This window comes from Chenopodium quinoa, unplaced genomic scaffold (assembly GCF_001683475.1).
Source record: "Chenopodium quinoa cultivar QQ74 unplaced genomic scaffold, ASM168347v1, whole genome shotgun sequence".
Taxonomy (NCBI): domain Eukaryota; kingdom Viridiplantae; phylum Streptophyta; class Magnoliopsida; order Caryophyllales; family Amaranthaceae; genus Chenopodium; species Chenopodium quinoa.
Window position 1 is genome coordinate 4,602,811 of NW_018744633.1, and position 22,987 is coordinate 4,625,797.

General features: G+C 35.4%; 1 protein-coding gene across 1 annotated transcript; it reads left to right on the forward strand.

Annotated features, from left to right (window-relative positions):
- The first annotated feature begins 228 nt into the window (after window positions 1-228).
- LOC110701180 (lon protease homolog 1, mitochondrial-like) lies at window positions 229-16,812 on the forward strand. The gene is made up of 20 exons (XM_021878769.1): window positions 229-549; window positions 1,727-1,792; window positions 2,440-2,604; window positions 2,711-2,776; window positions 3,016-3,057; window positions 3,165-3,287; window positions 5,143-5,241; window positions 5,379-5,444; window positions 5,546-5,632; window positions 5,882-5,921; window positions 6,209-6,380; window positions 9,365-9,489; window positions 10,360-10,490; window positions 10,604-10,708; window positions 11,036-11,149; window positions 12,975-13,142; window positions 13,512-13,613; window positions 13,701-13,940; window positions 14,711-15,220; window positions 16,234-16,812. Exons 1-20 carry the CDS (start codon window positions 229-231, stop codon window positions 16,402-16,404), a joined length of 2,913 nt encoding a protein of 970 aa, XP_021734461.1. The 3' UTR covers window positions 16,405-16,812.
- The last annotated feature ends 6,175 nt before the right edge of the window (window positions 16,813-22,987 follow it).

Below are 22,987 nucleotides of genomic sequence, written 5' to 3' on the forward strand. Positions count from 1 at the left end.
AACAATAAACCACAACAAAAGGGTTTATGGAGGGCTTTTGGACATAAAACAATTTACAGTCCTCATTTTTCTTCTTCCTCTCCTTCTACAATGTTCTTCTACTCATAATCCATTATCAAACACTTCTCTCACTAACCATTTTATAATTTGTATAGCTTCAATTCATCTTCAACCTCCATAAAAACCCTAATTCCAAATTCATCTCACAATTGATTTTTCCACCCCCAAATGTTGAAGGTTCTATCATACTCTTCTCGATTCCAGAATGTTCTCGCATCTCATTCCCGGTCACCCACCATAGCTCGGACCTGTGCTGAGTCAACTACGCCATTGCTCCGAGTTATCGACTCGCTTCGCAGTTCCAATTACCCTAAACCGTTTGTATTCCGTGCTCATTTCTGCTCCGATTCTTCATCCTCTGATGGGTCTGACTCGGTTGGTGATGCCGGAGTTGCTGCTAAAGCTGCTGCTGCTGAAGCCGAGGATGCCGATTCCGTTTCGCCGAATGCGATTCTCCCCAGTGTGTTTCGCCCCGACGAGTGCTTCACGGTTTTCTCTCTTTACTCTCCTCATTTTCTAATTTTTGAATTGTGGTAATTCCGTAATTGAATTAGTGTAAATGATTCTAGGAAGCTGTTGAATGAGTTTAGTTGATCATTGAACAATCGATAATTAAGTATGTTTCTTTGTTTATGTGAAGTGAATTGATGTAAAGATGGTTTGGTGTATGAAAACTTGATAGATTTTAAGCTGATGTATGTTTAATAGTGCAAAATTTTGGTTGAGTACATGAAGAAAGCACAATTACATATACTACGTTACAATGTCCGGAACAAGCTGTTACATACTTACATTGGCTTAAAAATTGATTGTGATAGGCTTTTCTGATTCCGCCTTTCAAGGTCTTAATTGGGGAAGAGAATTAGGAGTGATTGAATTGTCCAACAAATAAATGGTCTTTTAGTAGAGTTCTTACATATTAGCAATTGCACGGCCTATCTATTACGGAGTAGCAAATTTTTGTCTGTCTCAACCATGACGTTCTTTTTCCCATCATATCATAAATAGTTGGTTCTTGATAGTCGATATAGATGATAAAAAGCTCATACGATTGGTTTATGGTTGATATGACTGAGTCACAAATCGTGATGTAGTTGCAACTGTAACTACTATCTAAAATTGTAGTCTAAAACTCTTAACAGTGTGAATGTTTACCAGTTCCATATTAGCCGCGGAAAGCTCAAATTTCTTACTAAATGCACTTGATAACTGTACTTTTTACTTTTTTATTTTCCTGATCTGATGTTTTATTTGTATGCCAGGCCTTATTTATTGTAATTCATGATTGCCTCCTTCATGTTTGTGCTGTCACCTGAGAAAATTTAAAAGTGTTTTTAGGGCATAGGTTTTTCACACTAAGCTTACAAGTTACCTTTTGACCTTCGTATTATTGGAACTAAGTGCTCCTTGAAGAGCATCTCTTGCTAACCTTAAAGCATATGATTTGATATTTTTGTGCGTAGTTTTATTTTGTATATGGGTGACTCCCTTGAGGTCTCTCTACTGCATTTCCTTACTAAAATAATATTAGCTGATATTGCCATGTGATTTGATATTGGAATGTTTGTCTATTGCCCTCCCCCCCCCCCCCCCCCCCAGCATTTACATGCTCTCTTACTGTTTTTGCCATTTGTTTGTAAATTGAATGTTGATGCATATCTGGCAGGTTTTAGCATTACCACTTCCTCATCGTCCACTATTTCCTGGGTTCTACATGCCAGTCAATGTAAAGGTATTGTGAGCATTTTGGTTGTTATTATTATCTTGCTCTCTTTCATAAATATTGTCTCCAAAACTATGATCATGCAGCCCACCAACTTTTCGATAATTTTTGAGCCATAAACGCACAGATTTTTACTGTTTCGCTGATGAGCTGAGTATTTCACTTTTTTTTTCCTTTTATTTCTTTCACTGGGCTTGAATTTTGTCTTCTGAAAGATATTATTGTACAGAGCGCGGTGGGAATGGCTTCCCCAACAGACGGTATTGCTTACAATACTAGTGTTGATTATTCTATAAAGCAAGCCATTGGTTGTGGTCTGGCATTTTGACATAAACTTGGAAATGCAAAAGTCATAGAGGTGGAATGCGGAAATTAGTAGATTCTTGGTTGTAGTCCTTTGTTTGCAGTTTTGCACTGATGATTTGTAAAGTCAAGTTTGGTTGTCATAAGTCATGAATGACCATCAAGCACTCAAGTAGCTACCTAGATCAAGGGAACAAGTAGCTATCCTTGCAAATTTGAATGTTTTTTTTTAAAAAAATTTATATTTTTATATCGATTACTTCTACTTATCACTCAAAGATGATATATCAACCTTAGCATTTAGCTCCATTGTAGTCTAAGTGGAGGTTTCTATGGCCTACATTTTATTCCAGGATCCCAAATTGTTAGCAGCTCTGGCAGAAAGTCAAAGAAGGCAAGCTCCGTATGCTGGTGCCTTTCTTATCAAAGATGAGCCAGATTCTGACGAGAAGAACATTTATGATCTTAAAGGACAAGAACTTCTAAATAGGCTGCATGAAGTTGGGACATTGGCTCAGGTACCCTAATTTTGACCCCCTTTTTTTTCTTCATAATATGATCAATATGTAATAGAATACTGATATTTGGCTAATATTTATAATTCTGTTGTGTTTTTCCACAAAGATTTCAAGCATCCAGGGAGAACAAGTTATTCTTATTGGTCATCGCAGACTTCGAATAACAGAGATGGTAAGCTTGATGAAACTAGAAGTGGTACATAATTTATGTGCTTCTGAATTGTCTTCTACTTGGTCTAATGTTGACCTGCAATGATTCTACGAGGCTGCTGTTTGCATGCTTCTCTAAGCTCTCTTAAATGTGTTTGGTTCTCTGTATGGATTGCACTCTAATTGTTATTAATTCCCCGTACCAGTGCTGATTCTAGTTAAGGGAAGGCCTTATGATTGATGCTAATGTGTTTGTACCAGGTGAATGAATATCCTCTAACTGTCAAAGTTGATCATCTTAAGGCAAGATTTTTTTTTTCCCAATGTGTACTTAAATTTCTTTACTATTAAGTGTACATTTTGCTTTCTTAGATTGATGTCTAGCTGTTAGACCGTTTATCTTGTTGCAGGATTTACCTTATGAGAAAGACGATGATGTCATTAAAGCAACATCATTTGAGGTCATATCTACTATAAGGGATGTCTTGCAAAGAAGTTCACTCTGGAGGGATCATGTCCAAACATACACAAAGGTATTGCTCAACATAGAGCACTAAAAACATGTATATACTTACATTCTCTTTGTGGAAGTATGGAAAGCTTGTTCCACAAAACTGTATTTGCTAAGATTAGGCTATAGTGATGTCAGTGAGATTTTATGTGATATATGTGCTGCTTTTCTATATTGCCTTAAAGTTGGGGTTCCCTGTTGATTTGTGAAATTTGCAAATGATAACATTTGTGCCATTTTATATGACTATTTGTAGCTTGCCATTTGTCAATAGGTCTGGCTGCACTGCTGCAGCCTAAGAATTGGATTCGAGGAGCCACAGAATTTTAATTTTTATACTATGTTTGATTGTTTGATTGATATTGTTGTTTCAAAAGGCATGGCTTTCTGAGTTATTTGTAAAAATTGAGCTTAAAAGATTTTTAGTGTAATATTTAGAAAAATTCTATCTGTGGTATTCTGGTATATATGTGTCTGAAGATTTTCTGTATACCTTGTATCTGTCATGGCTAAAGAACTAACATTGTCAGATGTAGGGTTAGATCTGTACTAGCGTTGATAGAGGTGTGATAAAGGATTAAAATTTTCTTTGACCTTTGGAAGAGTCAAATACTGCACAGACCCATAATGCAACCTTCAAAGTTAGTTATAATATTCAACATTTATATGTTTTGATGCTACAAGGTGTTTGTTACAAAGCATTTTATTAGCTGGTTAATTTGTAATGGATTGGGTTAACGAGGTCAACACCGCAAGTCAACCACCACTTTTGGTGTATACGAGGCGCGCAAAGATGGGGCAGCAAGGGTCAAGAGAAGCCAGGAACAAGGAGCAACAGGACAAAGCCAATTAAGGAGAAGTTGAGGAAGTAAAGCAGCTTCCTTTAATCATGTTCACTATGGGTTTCTATTTTAGTTAATTAAAATCACATGTGTTATCTAAGTCTTGAGTATATGTATGGTAGTTTAGCAGTGGTAGAAATTATCCAGAAATTAGTGAGTTGACATTAGAGAGACTTGTAGCCTAAAGCTACTAGAGAGACTCATAACCTCAAGTTATGCTTATCCCCTTGTAATCGTTCTTCAATCAATCAAAATACTCAAGCTTTCATCCGTAAATCATAATCAACTGTGTGAAATACATTAGCCGAATTCAGTACATAACATAATTCTTCATGTATAATTTATGATTTCGGTTGGATAATGTATGGATACTTCAGAACCATTTTACTAGATCTAAATTTCTGGCTCATGAACATGAATTTTGTGTGTTTACTGATCACTATGCTTACCCTTGACCATGCATCAGAAGGATACAGAACTTGGTCCTTGGGGCCTCTCTGTAGGTGGCCTGTTGCTCACATCTTTGGGGTGTTCTGATGTTTTAGGCCTTTGCCTTTCCAGCATACTTATAACTTTCATTACTGTTCTCCAACCTTAGAACTTACGTTACTGTTCAGAGACATGTCTTGAAATTGGGAAACTAATGAAGCTCTGTATGCTTCTTTTTTTTAAACACATTCATATATTTGGATAGCTACCTTATCAAATAAGTGGCTGTTGCAGATTCTTTTTATTCTCATGTGCAATGCCTTTTGAATTCAGTATAAACTTTATGATGTATTCTTGACCCTTGTTTGTGGATGTAACTCTGGTTATACTCACCTGGATTTACTTATACCTACTCCCCCAAATTTCCATGATTTAATTGTTGTCCATTATCTTTTAGACACATATTTTGCAGTGACTCCTGTCTTCAAGTTTTTCTTCGTGAAGTTTTATTTATTTTTTATTTTTTAAGCAGTAATCATAAGCCTTAAACTTTGCTTTTTCTATCATATCCTGATGATGCTTATGCTGCCTATTTTTTCTTTGCAGCATATTGGTGATTTCACCTATCCTAGGCTAGCAGATTTTGGAGCAGCTATATCTGGGGCAAACAAGTTTCAATTACAGCAAGTACTCGAAGAGCTAGATGTAAGTGCTGTTGAATTAAAAATGATGTAAAATTCTAGGTGCATCACAGATCATGTCTTACAAGTTACAAAGGAAATATTTTCTAATTTTTTTTTTTCCACTTAATTGAATGTTCATTTTCTGACCTGATAATCCAGGTGCTCAAGCGCTTACAACTAACCTTGGAATTGATGAAGAAAGAAGTGGAAATTAGTAAGATTCAGGTATTTTCTCAAATTCTTTTGGTAGTTCCTTTTTTATTTTTTATTTTTTTAATTTTTGGGTTCTTTTGTGCGGTTTAGTTATCTCTTTTGATCTTATGAAGGAAACCATAGCGAAAGCTATTGAAGAGAAAATCAGTGGTGAGCAACGGCGCTATCTTCTGAATGAGCAACTCAAGGCCATAAAAAAGGTTTCTTATCTTTAATCCCATGCTGTAGAAGTATTTTTTCAAATAATTATCATATTTGCCCATACAATGTGGTGCACTGGTGCTACAACTTTTTTGTAGCCATCATGATGGCTGTGGTGCTTGGTACATCTGAAGTATTGTTAATTTATCCTTATGCTATATGCTGAAATTAGTGAAATATCTTGTTGCTAAAAGATATACTGTGAATTAAAATGCTTAACTTTTGCTCCTCCCTCTCTATCTATACAGGAGTTGGGACTTGAAACAGATGACAAAACAGCACTCTCTGGTGAGTACTACTAGTGAGTTGTTTCTCATTAATTGCATAGCATCATATGTATTGTAAATTAGTTGGATGCGTATTTGAGTCTAGAATTGCATTTGATCCGTTAGAAATTTCATTGACATAGTCAATGGCTGAATTTTTGTCTGAGCGGGCTTCATGTGGTGCATATCTCTACCAGTGTTGACGCTGCTATTTATTAAGAATATATGAGTTTACTGATTGCAAAATTTCCGTGCATGAACTTTATATTCTGATATTATGCTTCCTTGACCATATTTTCTTTCCTCCAGCAAAGTTCAGGGAAAGGATTGAATCAAGTAAAGATAATATTCCACAACATGTTATGCAAGTTATAGAAGAAGAACTTACAAAGCTCCAACTGCTGGAGGCCAGCTCAAGTGAATTCAATGTTACTCGCAATTATCTTGATTGGTTGACGGCATTGCCTTGGGGAAATTACAGGTTGGTCTCAAATAGTCAAAATACAGAGTAATCAGAGTTCTTTCAAAATTATCTCTGCTATACACTCTGTAAATTAAGCATCCATTTCATATAAAATCTTTCTTATTTTTTATCTTGGTTTCAGTTCTTATATATGAAGGCATGTTACTGTTTTTGTTTTCAAATTAAATTCTTGACCTTAACTTAGAGCCAAAGGAAAGGGAGTCCTATAGCTGTTAAATAGAATCTTTTTTGACATCAAGCTCGTAAATATTTTATTTTAAGATTCTAAGTGCAGGCAATTGTTCTTAGTCAAGTTGAAGTCGTAGAAAATCTCTAAGATAAAGATCAGTCATTTTTCTCTTAACTTTGAATCGTGTCTTTGAAAACCATACATAACAATGCTGAAGGTGCTATTGTGATCCTTTATGCGAGAATTGATTTGGTGATATGACTTCCATTGCTAAATTTTGTCAAGTGATTAACATATGTTGTTATAAGGTATCTTGTTTGTTACCTTGATTCCTTTGATGTGAAATGACAAATAAAGGTATGTTATGTAAAATTATTGACTTAGTTAAGGATTTATGTTAGAGACGTGAAAAAATATGTTCAACTTTTGCTTTCGGAGAGTAATACGGGATTTTTCTATTGTGATTGGACTTCATGATTCTTTCTATTTTTCATTAAAAATAGTTGATTTCATGGGTGTAAGTTATTTGTGGGTGATATGATATCATATTAGTAGATAAGACTAGAGTGGGACTCGATGCTAATTTTGATTAAGGCAAAAGCTACAATCTCAAGGGTTTAGGCTAAGCAGAGTATCGTCAATTCTAATTGAGAAGGAACTAAAGAAGGCTAGTAACATCAGATAGTAACTATAAATATCTATCCATAAGTGAGTGTTAAGTACCTTGGATTGCTTTTACAAAGAATTGGAAATATTGACTAAGATTTGTTTAATTGAATAACTCAAATGGAGAGATTAAACTAAGATATTGTGTGATTGTAGTGTACCTCTAAGGTTAAATTTGATTATATCAGTGTTGTTTTATGTTTTATAGTGGCCAGAATTTTAGGCAATTGGGAATGCTCATATGAAGAGCGGGTATAGCAGTGCAAATTGGATAATTGATCAAAATTACGGATTCAAATTTGGTTGGGACGGATTCTTAATATTCGGAACCGAAATTGGAACCAGTCTAATCGGTTCCAAATTTGTTCTGGTACATGGCTATATACATAATTGTTTTAAATAATGCAAATTCTAATATTTCATTTGGTCTATATCCTTTTTAAGCTTCTACCTCCTCCGTGTTTGAATAAGTCAAACGTTTTGACTTTTTGCACTATCCATATAATTTAGTATTTCAGTTTGTGATGTATACTTAAGAATAAATATAGTATTGTGTGTACTTGTTGGATTTGTCTTAATGAATAGTTTATTAATATTCAGTTGCTATAGATTTTACTTATTGATATTATTAGTCATGATTGGCATACGTGTACAAGAGACACGTTTCACTTATTTAAACACAGAGGGAGTAATACTTAAGTTTTTATGTGCATTAAGCTATTGTATTTTTTACGCTATACTAATGCTATTCTGTTTTTAATAATTAGATACATTAAACATTGTTTTTAAAGTACATATATATTAATATTTTCATGTAACTGATATCCAATCGTTTTCGGTTCCAAAAAATTGGGAATTGGTTGCAACCAGTTCTTAATTTTATTACCCAGAATGAAAGGAACCAACTGATCCAATTTTGGTTTCAAACCCGCCGGTTTTGGGTACTTGAAATTTTCACTCACCGTTAGCAGAAATGCAAATTAATTTGAATGTGTGGGAACACCTTAAGGGATAAAATTCCAATGGTAGATTTGGAGCTATAAATATTGTGGTTGAGAAATGGGAGAACCGATTATGTTGGTTTGGGTTTGGGCATGTGAGACAGTATGTGTAGGTGCACCTATTAGTGGAGTTATATTATTATGAGAACTTAAAAGAAGTCTAGGGAAACCAAAGATGACTAGGATAGAGGGAATTAAGAAGGAATGAGGAAATGGCTATGCAGGAGCACATGGGACAGTCAAAGTGAATGAGGGAACATGATTTTTTTTTTTTTTTTTTTTTTTGAATCACTGTAGATACAATCTTTGATTGATATAACTGACTCCATTTTATTTAGATTAAGGCTTTGACATTGTCGTTGGTGGTGGTTATAAGCCACCTCGTTTTTACAACTTGTAAATATCTTTTCCTTTTTGCTTATTTTGCAATTTATGACTATCATTTTGTGTTGCATAAGGAATTAAGAAACCAAAGAATTTCTTATGGGTCTCTCCAAGTTGTTACACTAAAATACACTGCTTCTTCAATGCATTGCTACTCTAAAACACATTCTTGATCCTTTTCGGTTCCTTTATCATTAAGAAAATTCATTGTGAACAATCACTTACGATTGAGGGCCAAGTGACTTGTAATTAAAAGTTTTAAGACATTCTCATTTAATTAAGCGTTGGAGAGTGGATAGAGAAGACACTACTTTTAAAAGGAGTGCATGTGATCATGCCAAATCCTTTACGTTGAGGGGATGGAATTATGTTGTTATATTATTTTAATGGTGGGAGGGCTATCTATATATAATACTTTCACTGTCCCATAATATAGTTCCTGTTTTCCTATTTTGGAGACCCAAAATGTTGTTCATGTTTCTATTTTTGGATAGTATGTAAAGACTATTATACCCTCACTTTTTTTAACTTTATTCATTGTGCTTCCTAAATTACCCTTGAATTTTGCACATTCCTTGTACTTTTTTCCATTTTCTCTCTCTAATTTTTGTCTACAATTGTACTTTTCTCTTTTTTTTTTTAATGTATTTCATCCACTTATTCCTCATATTTCTTAACTACCGTGAAAAAACACAAACAGGAACTACATATTAGGGCAGAGGGAGTAATAATGTGTTCTTTTACCTTTTGTGTTTGTGCAGTGATGAAAATTTTGATGTTAGTCAAGCACAGAAGATACTAGACGAAGATCACTATGGCTTGTCTGATGTCAAGGAGAGGATATTGGAATTTATTGCTGTTGGAAAGTTGCGGGGAACAGCTCAAGGTTTTCACTTTTCAAAGATATATATGCTTTATTTTGTTGTTACTTGTGTAACTCTAGCATAGGCTCTAATTTAGAAAATTATTCATCGTTGTAGCTTAATAGACCCTTTTGTGCCAAATAGGACGAGTTGCCTAGTAGTTGTATATGTGCAGACCTTTCCATACCTTTTTGTGCCTCTAATAGTTTTGATTTGTAGTTGCGTACATATGGATACTTCCTCCGTTTCTTATTATTTATTTGCAACAGAGAAATTTCTTGTGTCTCACAAATAATACTTCTATGTTGCAAGTAATCCGAAACGGAGGTAGTACTTGAATGTTGATATTTAATGTTGATAAGTTTTGCAATTGCCGTATAGGTCTTCAATTAACATTGACTGAAGAATTTTTACTTGCAAGAGGAAATGATGTCTTTCTATGTTAGAGTTATCTCTGGGTGAATGATATAGACATGTTCATAGGAGTATAGGATATGATTTGTGATGCATATCCTTCAACTGTTATCCGTTTGTCATTTTCAAAATAACTTTTATTGCTATAGCTCATCTGCAGAATATGGTATATTGAGCAGACTCCTCTCTCGCAATGGTTGCCCAATTTCTTTTTTAAAAAATCCGAGCACGATGTAGATTTACGCTTGTAAATTTCTTTGAGATTGTTTCTCATTGTGAAATAATAATAATAATAATTATTATTATTATTATGTGGTGACTAATGATAGTCAATAGTGGTCAAAACTTTACCTCGGGGAGCTAATCTATTGAATCAATCAATGTCAGTTATATTGCTATGAGGTGACAATTGTGTTGAACAGTTGTCAAAGTTTTGCCTAGAAGAGTATACATATTGAATAAAGATGCTTTTGTATCAGGGAAAATTGTATGCCTATCTGGCCCACCCGGAGTGGGGAAAACTAGTATTGGTCGTTCCATAGCACGTGCCTTGAATCGCAAGTTTTATCGATTTTCAGTTGGAGGACTATCCGACGTTGCGGAGATTAAGGTACAATTTGGACAGTGTGTTATGAACTTCTTAATTTTTAATCCCCCCCAAACCCCATAATAAAGAGGAATGGATAAAACAACTGTGATGCATTACTATGTGATTGTGCACAGGGTCATCGTCGGACTTATATTGGAGCTATGCCTGGAAAGATGGTGCAGTGCTTAAAAAGTGTAGGAACAGCTAATCCTCTTGTGTTAATCGATGAAATTGACAAGGTATACTCTCTTCATATCACTATATGTACTCTACACTCCATATTTTCCATGCTACATATGAAAAACATGTGCCTGTATGACCAAAATTCTTATTGAGTCTCAATTTCATGATGTTTTCTTTGTTCTATTCCTTTTCTAGGGAAGGGTTGATTTTGGGGTTTTTGTTTTTTTCCTAGTGATTATTATTGAGTGTGACATAGGGAATTTCACTGAAGGATGTATACTGGTGCTCTTCTAAATAATGAGCTCTACACCTGTCCATGTGGAATGTGAATTTAATCGTACTTAACTTTCATGAGAAGCTCAATTGCTCATCCTTCAATGCAGTTGGGTAGAGGAAATACTGGTGATCCAGCAAGTGCTATGTTGGAGCTTCTTGATCCTGAACAAAATGCAAATTTTCTGGATCACTACCTTGATGTTCCAATTGATTTGTCAAAGGTTAGTTCCTTCAGCTTTCAAATTTTAATAATGTCATGTTGATTTCGGGTAACTAAACTATATATATATATCATTTTCTTGGCTCATCAATTTCTGTGTGACTTCTTAGCAACATTTTCTTGGCTTGTTAATAAGCTTTTCAGTGACAAATTTTTGGCTCTTTTTAGTGGTACTGGGATAGATTGTATTTTAAAAGTTGATTTTTGAACATTATAACCTATACATGGTTATAAGGACTTGATTTAGTTATTTGTATGTGGTTAGGGTGTTTTTCTTGCTTCATTTTGACCCTATATCATGTTATGCTTCCCAGATTTTTGTGATCAATTTTTGGAATTTTTACTACTGAGTTTGGTATTGTTGGCCTCCTTGCCTAATGAGCCTTGGTCCTCTAGCTGTTATAATTATCTTACGATCCATATTTTGGTGCAAGCCACAACAATAATGGGCCAAATTTATGTGAAAAACATTCATGTCCAGGGTATAATAAGGGGGTCAGATGCTCACACACTTACCTGTTGTCCGTATGATTGAACTGAAGAAGCCTTTAACAGTAGACATTTGACTATATTCAGAATGCTGATATTTTATGTTACTATAAATTAAAAAGAAAAGGGCAAATGTTATAATAAGCTTAGCCCCTTTTTAAAAATAATAATAATAATAGTTATTCCATAATGGAGTATATTTAAAGTCAGAAAGTAGTGAAATTTTCAGCTCCATGAAATAGACATCATCTTCTGTTACAAGCTTATGGAGAATCTAGGTTTTTTGGCCTTGTTTGACTATTAGTAGATAACTGAGTAATTGTTTTAGTTGGTTTGACTAGTTAATAAATTAGTTTTATTTTTGTGTGAAGTGATTTTACCCAGTAAAATGACATGTTTTACTGAATTGTCTTTAATACTACTTTTGCTTTTCACTAAAATCTAATATCATATAAGGGCTTGTGTACATTTTACCAAGTTATGTCTTTCGTACTCCCTCGCTTTGGTTTTGTTCTTCCTATATTAAATTTTCAAAAAGAATTTTTTTATTAATACTTCCTTTTTTTTTTTAATTGCACCATTTGTGATATCACGCTTCCCCATGCATTACTTTGACGATTAATATCTTTAATCACTTAATCAAAATTATAAAAAGTTGATATTGAAAAGTAGATATCAAGACAAATCTAACTAGATCCCATATGACTATGATTTAATTTACGGATAAATCACATAAACCGGTCAAAGGCTATTGTGTGAATAGTGTAAAGATCCAAATGGTGCAATTAACAAAAACGGAGGAAGTAGCATAATTTTGTTCAAAATAACCATATATATATATATGCACAATTATTTATGTTTTCCACTATACCACTGTATACAAATTGCAGCTTCAGCTTTTATTTCTCAATATTTTAAGTTGATCGCCCACCCCCCCTGCCCCGCCCGCGCGAAATGGGTATTCTTGCTCTTCTTTAATGATGTCACTAGTTCAAAAGAAAATGGAGGGAGCAAGGAAGTACTACTTATAAATTTAAATATCAATTCCAAGGGAATAACTGAAATAATGTTTTATGTATATTTCCTTTAGCATTTATCAAAATCAAACTAATAATATAAAAATGCTACCCATTCAAAGTATAACTTATCCACTAGTTCTCAGCTCCTGCTTTAGTTGGGATGGTTTATACCCTCATATTGGATGATTAGTTACTCTTGACTCCTGCTTTCACTGGGATGTTTTTTACCCCCATATTGAATGATTAATTATCTAGGCATATTCTTCAGTCTAATATATTTTCCCTGTTTCATCTACCTTTATGAATTTTTATTTTCAGGTTTTGTTTGTCTGCACAGCTAATGTGATCGAAAATATTCCTGCCCCTCTTTTGGACCGAATGGAAGTAATTTCGATTGCAGGTTATATTACTGATGAGAAATTGCGCATTGCACGTGACTATTTGGAAAAGACCACCCGTGAAGCATGTGGCATCAAGCCTGAACAGGTAGTGAACTATGGTAGTGAACTAATGAATATCGTAGTTTGCTCAGTCTTCTTCTGAATCTTGTGCTAATGTGCTTTTAGTCTGCAAATAGAAAATACTCTTGTCTGAAAAAATAATGGTCACTTGTACTATTTTCTAATTAGTGTTTTAAGTTGTCACTTTTACTAGAGTAGTAATCGTTTATGAATGGACTTTTCATGATGTGCTATATATATTGACTGATGGACAAAATTTGGAAATGACTCGACTATTAAAAGTATTTGTGAAATCTAGACATATCCTTAAAAATTGAGATAATGTTATGTCTAATTCGTTATTTATGCCTCATCTGTCTTAACAATTTATTGAAAATTGACTCCATTATTACAGGTTGAGCTCACTGATCTAGCCCTTCTTTCTCTGATTGAGAATTACTGTAGGGAAGCTGGGGTCCGCAACCTTCAGAAACAAATTGAAAAAATATACCGCAAGGTAACACATTAGTTGAACTTCTTGATATTATCAGAAATAAACATCACCATATATTTTATGCTTACTTGAGGTCACTTCACATTTCAGATTGCTTTACAACTTGTGAGGCTAGGAGCTTCAAACGAATCCTCAGCACTTGCTTCTGATGCTTCTAAAGCTGATTGTATTGCTGACTCAAGTGAAACTACAGTTCAGGAAGAAAACCAAAGTAAAGCTGAAACAGAAGCGAGAAGCCATGAGGATAAGTCTGATGAGAGCAGCTCAGATAATGTAGATTTTGAACAGGAGCACCCCCAAAGATGTAGTGAATTACTTGATGGCTCAAAGGTATACTGTGATCTTTGAGTTCTGTTTGGATCTATAGCAAATGGAATGATCGGTGAACTTCTCTACAAATTCCTCCTCCTCTAACAAACATAAGATCAATCTCTTGTGGAACTTCACCTTTCCTATCATCTTATATGCCCTTTCCTTCTTAAGCTTCTTTGAAGAATTATATTATTTTGTTTTCATTTTTCAATTTTTGAAGGTAGACATCAACTGCTAAATAGAAGGAATGCATTTGAAAAGCTTTGATAGAAAAAAAAAACAAGCATTAATGTACAGGCTCTAATATGAGAAGTTTAATCCTCAATTCAAAGAATTTTTTTGATCATTTCCTCTGTTTATAACACCCACACTGAAATCACCTCCACACCCCAAACTTGGTGTTTTTTTTTTCCTTATTAGTTCTGGTGCTTGTAATCAATGTACTATTTGACATGGGGCATGTCATCGTCTTCATTCATGTATTCTCTGATGTTATGCATGTTTCCATCAAGAACTTGGTTGGGTTTATGTTTAATTTAGCTTTCATTAAATTTAAGGTGTCAAGTGGTTGCTGGATTTTGTATCAACAATTGACTTTATGTTTGCCCTAATCTTTTGAATAGTAGTCTGCTGTATGGATATTTGCTTTGGGACTTGCTTAGGTGGAACTATTTGTAAAATCTCTGAACCCTTAGACTTTGTTGCCAAACGAGAAGAAGTGGAGAAGGATTAAATTATAAAAATATGTGTAAAACCTGTCATTGATTTGTGTTCTTTTTCTCTGGTAGGATACAACTGAAATTGATAAAGCCGAGGAACCGGAGGAGATAGAGAAAGTGTTGGTCGATCAAGCAAACCTTTCTGATTTTGTTGGGAAACCTGTATTTCATGCAGAGCGAATCTATGATCAGACCCCTGTTGGAGTGGTGATGGGTCTAGCCTGGACTGCAATGGGAGGATCAACTCTCTACGTAGAGACAACCCATGTTGAGCAAGGAGAAGGAAAAGGGGCTCTTAATCTGACTGGACAACTTGGGGATGTCATGAAGGAAAGTGCACAAATTGCCCTCACAGTTGCCCGGGCAATACTGCTGGAGAAGGAGTTAAATAGAAACTTCTTTGCTGATTCCAAGGTTCATCTCCATGTTCCCGCTGGCGCCACACCCAAGGATGGACCCAGTGCTGGGTGCACTATGATTACTTCACTGCTCTCTCTCGCGATGAAGAAACCTGTTAAAAAGGACTTGGCAATGACTGGGGAGGTAACACTTACTGGGAAGATTCTTCCAATTGGCGGGGTAAGTTGAAACAATAGGAAATTTTTTTTTCTTGTGGCAATGTTGTCTTGGTTTTTTTTCTGAACCAGGAGCAGAGCACATAGGCTTTTCTTGTTTCTTTGATGACCTGCCAAAGGCTGTACAAGATAAATTTAACAGGAACAGCTTGGATACGTGTACAAGTCTAAAGTTAATGCACAGATAAATTAAGTCTAAAGCTTTAGACTTAATTTGTGTAGACTTGTACACATTATTTGATTTTGTACACCAATCAGTTACGTCTACAAGTCTAAAGTTAATGCACCGAAATTTAACATAAACAAGATAAAGAAAAGCTTTTAAAGTCTAAAGTTTGAATAGGTGTACAAGTTGAAATACTTTCAGATGAATTTTTCAAATATGGTTTAAAATTCACTAGTAAAAATAAGTCTAGACAAGTTCAAAGTGTAAAGTAAATAAAATCAGATAAGCTCAAAGTAAGGTTAGGCGTTAGGTTAGATTTTTTGAGTGTGCTTAAGTCTTAGGTTTTGAATTTTTTTTTTATTTATTTATCTTTTTCATTAGGTGGGTAAATAATAAATAAATAAAAATAATAAAAAATAGTGGAAATCACACAGTTATATTAAATTTTGAATTTGGTGTTGTGAATTAAATATTTGATAAAATGATGATTGCATAATATGTAACTCCCTCCGTTCTGAAAGTTTGACTTGAGTATTGGGCTTTGTCAGATACATCTGATGTTATCTTGATGTTTACCGTTTTTTCCTTTCACTTTTCATGGATCATACTCAGTATCTATTTCCCCTTAAAATTGTCATGCATAATTGAACATGGCTATGGTGAGGACTTGGAGAGACGGAGGAAGAGACGCTTGGACCTGTAATTGGCATTCAGGATGTTTACTTCATACTTATTTGCAGTCTAATTGTTTGCTTTGCTGTTTCAGTTGTCTTAACTTTTCTTTTATTGTAAAATTCATATGTTCATCATCTATCCGAAGTCTCTGAATATGTTGATTTATGTAAAATCAGGTAAAGGAGAAGACCATAGCAGCTAAGAGAAGTGGCGTGAAGACCATAATCTTTCCTGCTGCCAACAGAAGAGACTTTGATGAGCTTTCCTTGAATGTGAAAGAAGGCCTAGACGTCCACTTTGTTGAGGATTACCGCGAAATATATGATTTGGCATTTAGTGAGGATTAAGAAGTTTTCAGTCTCAACCTCAAGCTACCTTGATCTGATTGTTGAGGATGATTTATAATTCCACTTTCAAAAGTTTTCAGTTGCAGCCGAAGGGGGAAAGAAAGATGGAAAGGGGGATGACAAATTTCTTGTCCCTGGATCTAGGGATTTTCAACTCTTTGTTCTAGTAACAATTTTCGTTAGCATTTCGATACTACTACAGCTCAAGGGATAGTCATCATTCTTTTATAACAGTATACTGTAGAATCTGTAGAATATAATTTTTTGTCAGAAGTTCAAGGGAAGAGTTCAAATGAACAACAGGTTTCCCATTCATTTAATATGATTAGCTTGACATTCTATATTTAACTCTGTAAAGTGCTTGGGGTTACCTTCATGGTGAATGGATTTTGTTGCGTCTTCGGTTTCCTTTTGTTTGATAAGGGGTTGATTAAGTATGTACAACCCTTGTAACACAATTAACCTCTGAACTAAGTTTTGCAGACTTGTGTTATGAAAAACAATCATATTTTTGTTTTCAAAACAGTAAAATACACAGGTACTTGAAAATTCAATTCTAGTAATCAGCTCAGCGCTCACCAATATTCGTCCAACCCAAAGAACGACAAAACAGATCAGTGTAGGTGGCTTGGACCAGAAATGCAGGTCACAAAATAACATGGACATGAGTTGGAAGTATTCAACAAATAAATAAAGCACGGGTAAGTGATAGAGCGGTCAATTCAGGCAAGTTATAACAAGTCGTTCACCTTTTCGGATATAGGTCGGGTTCAATTCGAGTTAAAACCAGATCGGGTTCAATTTCAGGTTCGGGTTGTGTTGAGTCGGGTTTGGATGGGTTAACAAGATGGTACATTCGGGTTCAGGATAGTGTTGAGTTGGGTTCTGGTTCAAGTTCAATTCTAATAAATATCGATGTGGCCAAGTAGAACTATATAATTACGCCTTCCATAATTTGATCAAGCATCATCAAGTTTTTATTAAACCTATATACGAGTAATAGAGAACAAAAGTTATATAAGCTGAACAAAAGATTTTATTAAATCGGATTGAGGGTTTACAGAATTATACAAATATATAAGCTGAATAAAAGGGATATAAAATTTTATTAAACCTTCCATGACCCGGGTTCATGTTTTAACTGGGTCGGGTACTAGGTTCAGGTTCGGATTGCAATCGGGTCGAATTAAATCAGTTGACGGTTACTATCAGGTCGGGGGCAGGTTCGGGTTCAGGTCATAAACTATTGGATCAAATGGGTTTTCGGTTAAGATCAAGTCAGGTTACAGGTCACTAGTTTCACCCCATTGTTCAACTACAGGCTGGATTAAGATCTTTATCCGTTAAGGTCGGGTTCTTGGGTCGGGTCAGTTTTTGACAGCTCTAGCTATAATCCACACTTTTAAGGAAATTTTCGGGGCCCGGTGGAAAAAAGTGTTGAGGCTCTATGGGATATATCTCAGGGTCATATAATGTCGTTTTAAACCTTATATGATCATTATATGTTGTCATACACGTACGTGGTAGGCCTGAATTTAAGAAATCAATGCAAATTATGAACGCGTGAAATGACCGTTTAAGGGCATATTGGATGGTTCCACCGACCGAATTGGACACTCGGAGGGTATTAGAAACCATGGTAAACATCTCAACAATTTTGTTTCCGAGCGAAGAAAGGTCAACAATATATCAAAATTGAAGGCTAGAATCCAAGCTTTTGAGGAAATTTTGAGGTTTAGGGACCCGGTAGCGAAAAGCCTTTAGACCCTAAAGGATACATCTCGGGGTCATATAAAACCGTTTGAAACCATTTACGATCATTATATGTTGTCATAAACGCCCGTGGTAGGCTTGAGTTTACAAAATCGATGCAAGTTGCAAACAAGTAAAATGACCGTTTCAAGACATATTGGATGGTTCCACCAAGCCAATTGGACTCTCGGAGGGTATTAGGGATCATGGTAAACATCTCGGCAATTTTTATTTCAGGGCAAAAAAGGTCAAAAAATTACAAAATCGAAGCCTATAATCCACCCTTTTTGAGGAAATTTTTAGGTTTCGGGGCACGGTCACGAAAAGCCTAGAAACCCTAAGGGATACTTCTCGGGGTCATATAATTCCGCTTTGAAACCATATATGATCATTATATGTTGTCATAAACGTCTGTGGTAGGCTTGAGTTTACGAAATCACTACAAGTTGTGAACGAGTAAAATGACCATTTAAGGGCATATTGGATGATTCAACCGACCCAAATAGACTCCCGGAGGATATTAGAGACCATGGTAAACATCTCGACAATTTTTATTTCCAGCCGAAAAAAGGTCAAAAAATTAAAAAATTGAACGCTTTTTGATATATGATCATCATATGTTGTCATAAACGTCCGTGGTGGGCTTGATATTATGAAATCACTACAAGTTGTGAACGGGTAAAATGACCGTTTAGGGGCATATTGAACGGTTCCACAAATCCAATTTGACTCCCGGAGGTTATTAGGGATCATAATAAACATTTTGCCAATTCTTATTTTATGACAAAAAATGGTCAAAAAATTACAAAATTGAAGGCTATAATCAACGCTTTTAGAGGAATTTTGAGGTCTCGGAACCCGGTGGCGAAAATCCTTGAGACCCTAAGAGATACATCTCGGGGTCATATAATTCCGTTTGAAACCATAGATGATCATTATATGTTGTCATAAACGTCGGTGGTAGGCTTGAGTTTACGAAATCACTTCAAGTTGTGAACGGGTAAAATGACCGTTTAAGGGCATATTGGATGGTTCCACCGACCCAATTGGACTCTTGGAGGGTATTAGGGACCATGGTTAACATTTCTGCATTTTTTATATTCGGGCGAAAAAAGGTCAAAAAAAATACAAAATTGAAGGCTATAATCCACGCTTTTTGAAGAATTTGGAGGTTTCAGGGGCCCGGTGGCGAAAAGCCTTGAAACCCTAAGGGATACATCTCGAGGTCATATAATACCATTTAAAATCATATATGATCATTATATGTTGTCATAAACGTCCGTGATAGGCTTGAGTTTACGAAATCATTATAAGTTGTGAATAGGTAAAATGATTGTTTAAGGGCATATTGGACGGTTCCACCGACTCAATTTAACTCCCAGAGGATATTAGGGACCTTGGTAAACATATCGGCGATTTTTATTTTCGGGCGGAAAAAGGTTAAAAAAATACAAAATTAAGGCTATAATCCACGCTTTTTGAGGAATTTTGAGGTTTCGGGCCCAGGTAGCGAAAAGCCTTGAAACCCTAAGGGATACATCTCGGGGTCATATAATGCCATTTGAAACCATATATAATCATTAAAAGTTGTCATAACGTCGGTGGTAGGCTTGAGTTTACAAAATCAGTGCAACTTGCAAACGCATAAAATGACCGCTTAAGGGCATATAGGTTGGTGCCACCGACCCAATTGGATTCTTGGAGGGTATTAGGGACGATGGTAATGATCTTAGCAATTTTTATTTTCGGACGAAAAATAGTCAAAAAATCAATATTGAAGGCTTTGGGGTCCGGTGGTGAAAAGTGTTGAGACTATAAGGAATATATCTCTGTGTCATATAATGTTGTTTGGAACCCTACATGATCATTATATGTTGTCATAAACGTACGTGATATGCTTGAGTTTACAAAATCACTTCAAGTTGTGAACGGGTAAAATGATCGTTTAAGGGCATATTGGACGGGTCCAACGACCCGATTTGACTCTCGGAGGATATATTAGGGACCATGGTAAGCATCTCGACAATTTTTATTCCGAGAAAAAAAAAAGTCAAAAAATTACAAAATTGAAGGCTATAATCCACGCTTTTTAGGAAATTTTGAAGTTTGGCGAAAAGCCTTGAAACCCTAAGGGACACATCTCGGGGTTATATAATGCCGTCTGAAACAATATATGATCATTATATGTTTTCATAAACGTCCGTAGTAGGCTTGAGTTTATGAAATCACTACAAGTTTGAACGGGTAAAATGACCGTTTAAGGGCATATTGGACGGTTCCACCAATCCAATTTGACTCCCGGAAGATATTAGGGACCATAATAAACACTTTGACAATTTTTATTTCAGGAAGAAAAATGGTAAAAAAAATTACCAAATTGAAGGCTATAATTAACGCTTTTTAAGGAATTTTGAAGTTTCGAGACCCAGTGGCGAAAAGCCTTGAGACCCTAAGGGATATATCTCGGGGTCATATAATTCCGTTTGAAACCGTATATGATCATTATATGTTGTCATAAACGTACGTGGTAGGACTGAGTTTACGAAATCAATTCAAGTTGTGAACGGGTAAAATGACAGTTTAACGACATATTGGATGGTTCCACCGACCCAATTGGACTCTTGGAGGGTATAAAGGACCATGGTTAATATTTCGGCAATTTTTATATCCAGGGGAAAAAGGTAAAAAAAAAAAACAAAATTGAAGGCTATTAATTCACGTTTTTTTTTGAAGATTTTTGAAGTTTCGGGGCCCAGTGGCGAAAAGACTTGAAACCCTAACGGATACATGTCGGGTCATATAATGTCGTTTGAAACCATATATAATCATTAAATGTTGTCATAATGTCCGTGGTAGGATTGAGTTTACGAAATCATTACAAGTTGTGAACAGGTAAAATGACCGTTTAAGGGCATATTGGACGGTTCCACCGACTCAATTTGACTCCCGGATAATATTAGGGACCTTGGTAAACATATCGGCAATTTTTATTTTCGGCAAAAAAAGGTCAAAAAAATACAAAATTAAAGGCTTTTTGAGGAATTTTGAGGTTTCGGGGTCTGGTGGCAAAAAGTCTTGAAACCCTAAGGGATACATCTCGAGGTCATATAATGTCGTTTGAAACCATATATAATCATTAAATGTTGTCATAACGTCCGTGGTAGGCTTGAGTTTACAAAATCAGTTTAAGTTGCGAACGCGTAAATTGACCGCTTAAGGGCATATTGGTTGGTTCCACCGACCCAATTGGACTCTTGGAGGGTATTAGGGACGATGGTAATCATCTTAGCAATTTTTATTTCCAGGCTAAGAAAAGTCAAAAAAATTACAAAATTGAAGGCTATAATCCACACATTTCTTAGGAAATTTTGAGGTTTAGGGGCCTGTGGCAAAAACCCTTGTAACCCTAATGAATACATCTCGAGGTCATATAATGTCGTTTGAAACTATATATAATCATTAAATGTTGTCATAAACGTCCGTGATAGGCTTGTGTTTACTAAATCAGTGCAACTTGCAAACGCGTAAAATGACCTTTTAAGGGCATATTTGTTGGCTCCACCGACCGAATTTGACTCTTGGAGGGTATTAGGAACGATGGTAATCATGTCAGCAATTTAAATTTCTGGGCGAAAAAAGTCAAAAAATTACAATATCCACGGTTTTTTAGGAAATTTTGAAGTTTTGGGGTCCGGTGACGAAAAGTGTTGAGACCCTAAGGAATATATCACGGTGTCATATAATGCTGTTTGAAACCCTATATGATCATTATATGTTGCCATAAACATACGTGTCACGCTTGAGTTTACAAAATCACTTCAAGTTGTGAACAGGTAAAATGACCTTTTAAGGGCATATTGGACGGTTCCATCGACCCAATTTGACTCCCGGAGAATATTAGGGATCATGGTAAGCATCTCGGCAATTTTTATTTCCGAGAGAAAAAAGGTCAAGAAATACAAAATTGAAGGCTATAATCCATGCTTTTTTAGGAAATTTTGAAGTTTAAGGGTCCGGTGGCGAAAAACCTTGAAACCCTAAGAGACACATCTCGGGGTTATATAATGTCGTTTGAAACAATATATGATCATTATATGTTTTCATAATTTCATAAACGTCCGTGGTAGGCTTAAGTTTATGAAATCACTGCAAGTTGCAAGTTGTGAACGGGTAAAATTACCGTTTAAGGGCATATTCACCGACCCAATTTGACTCTTGCAGAATATTAGGGACCATGGTAAATATTTCGACAATTTTTATTTTCGGGCGAAAAAAAGTCAAAAAATTACAAAATTGAAAGCTAAATCCACGCTTTTTGAGGAAAATTCTAGGTTTCGGCGAAAAAACTTGAAACCCTAAGGGATACATCTCGGGGTTATATAATGTCATTTAAAATCATATATGATCATCATATGTTGTCATAAACATCCGTGGTTGGCTTGAGTTTACGAAATCACTTTAAGTTGTGAACGGGTAAAATGACCGTTTAAGGGGATAATGGATGGTTCCACCGACTCAATTGTACTCCCGGAGTGTATTAGGAATCATGGTAAATATCATGGAAATTTTTAGTTTCGGACGAGAGAAGGTCAAAAAATTATAAAATTGAAGGCTATAGTCCATGCTTTTTGAGGAAATTTCATATTTGAGCTCAAGGCTACAAACAGGTACAGGAATTATATAGAAGAGTTCCTAGCTTCATTAGTACAATACTTCAAAAAGTGATAGAAATATAAATAAGAAACCTAAAGAACAGCCAGCTTTAAGTTAATTTGTAAGTTTTTGAAGTAGGTCCTTTCATGAGTCACTTAAGTTACCGGAAGGCAAAAGG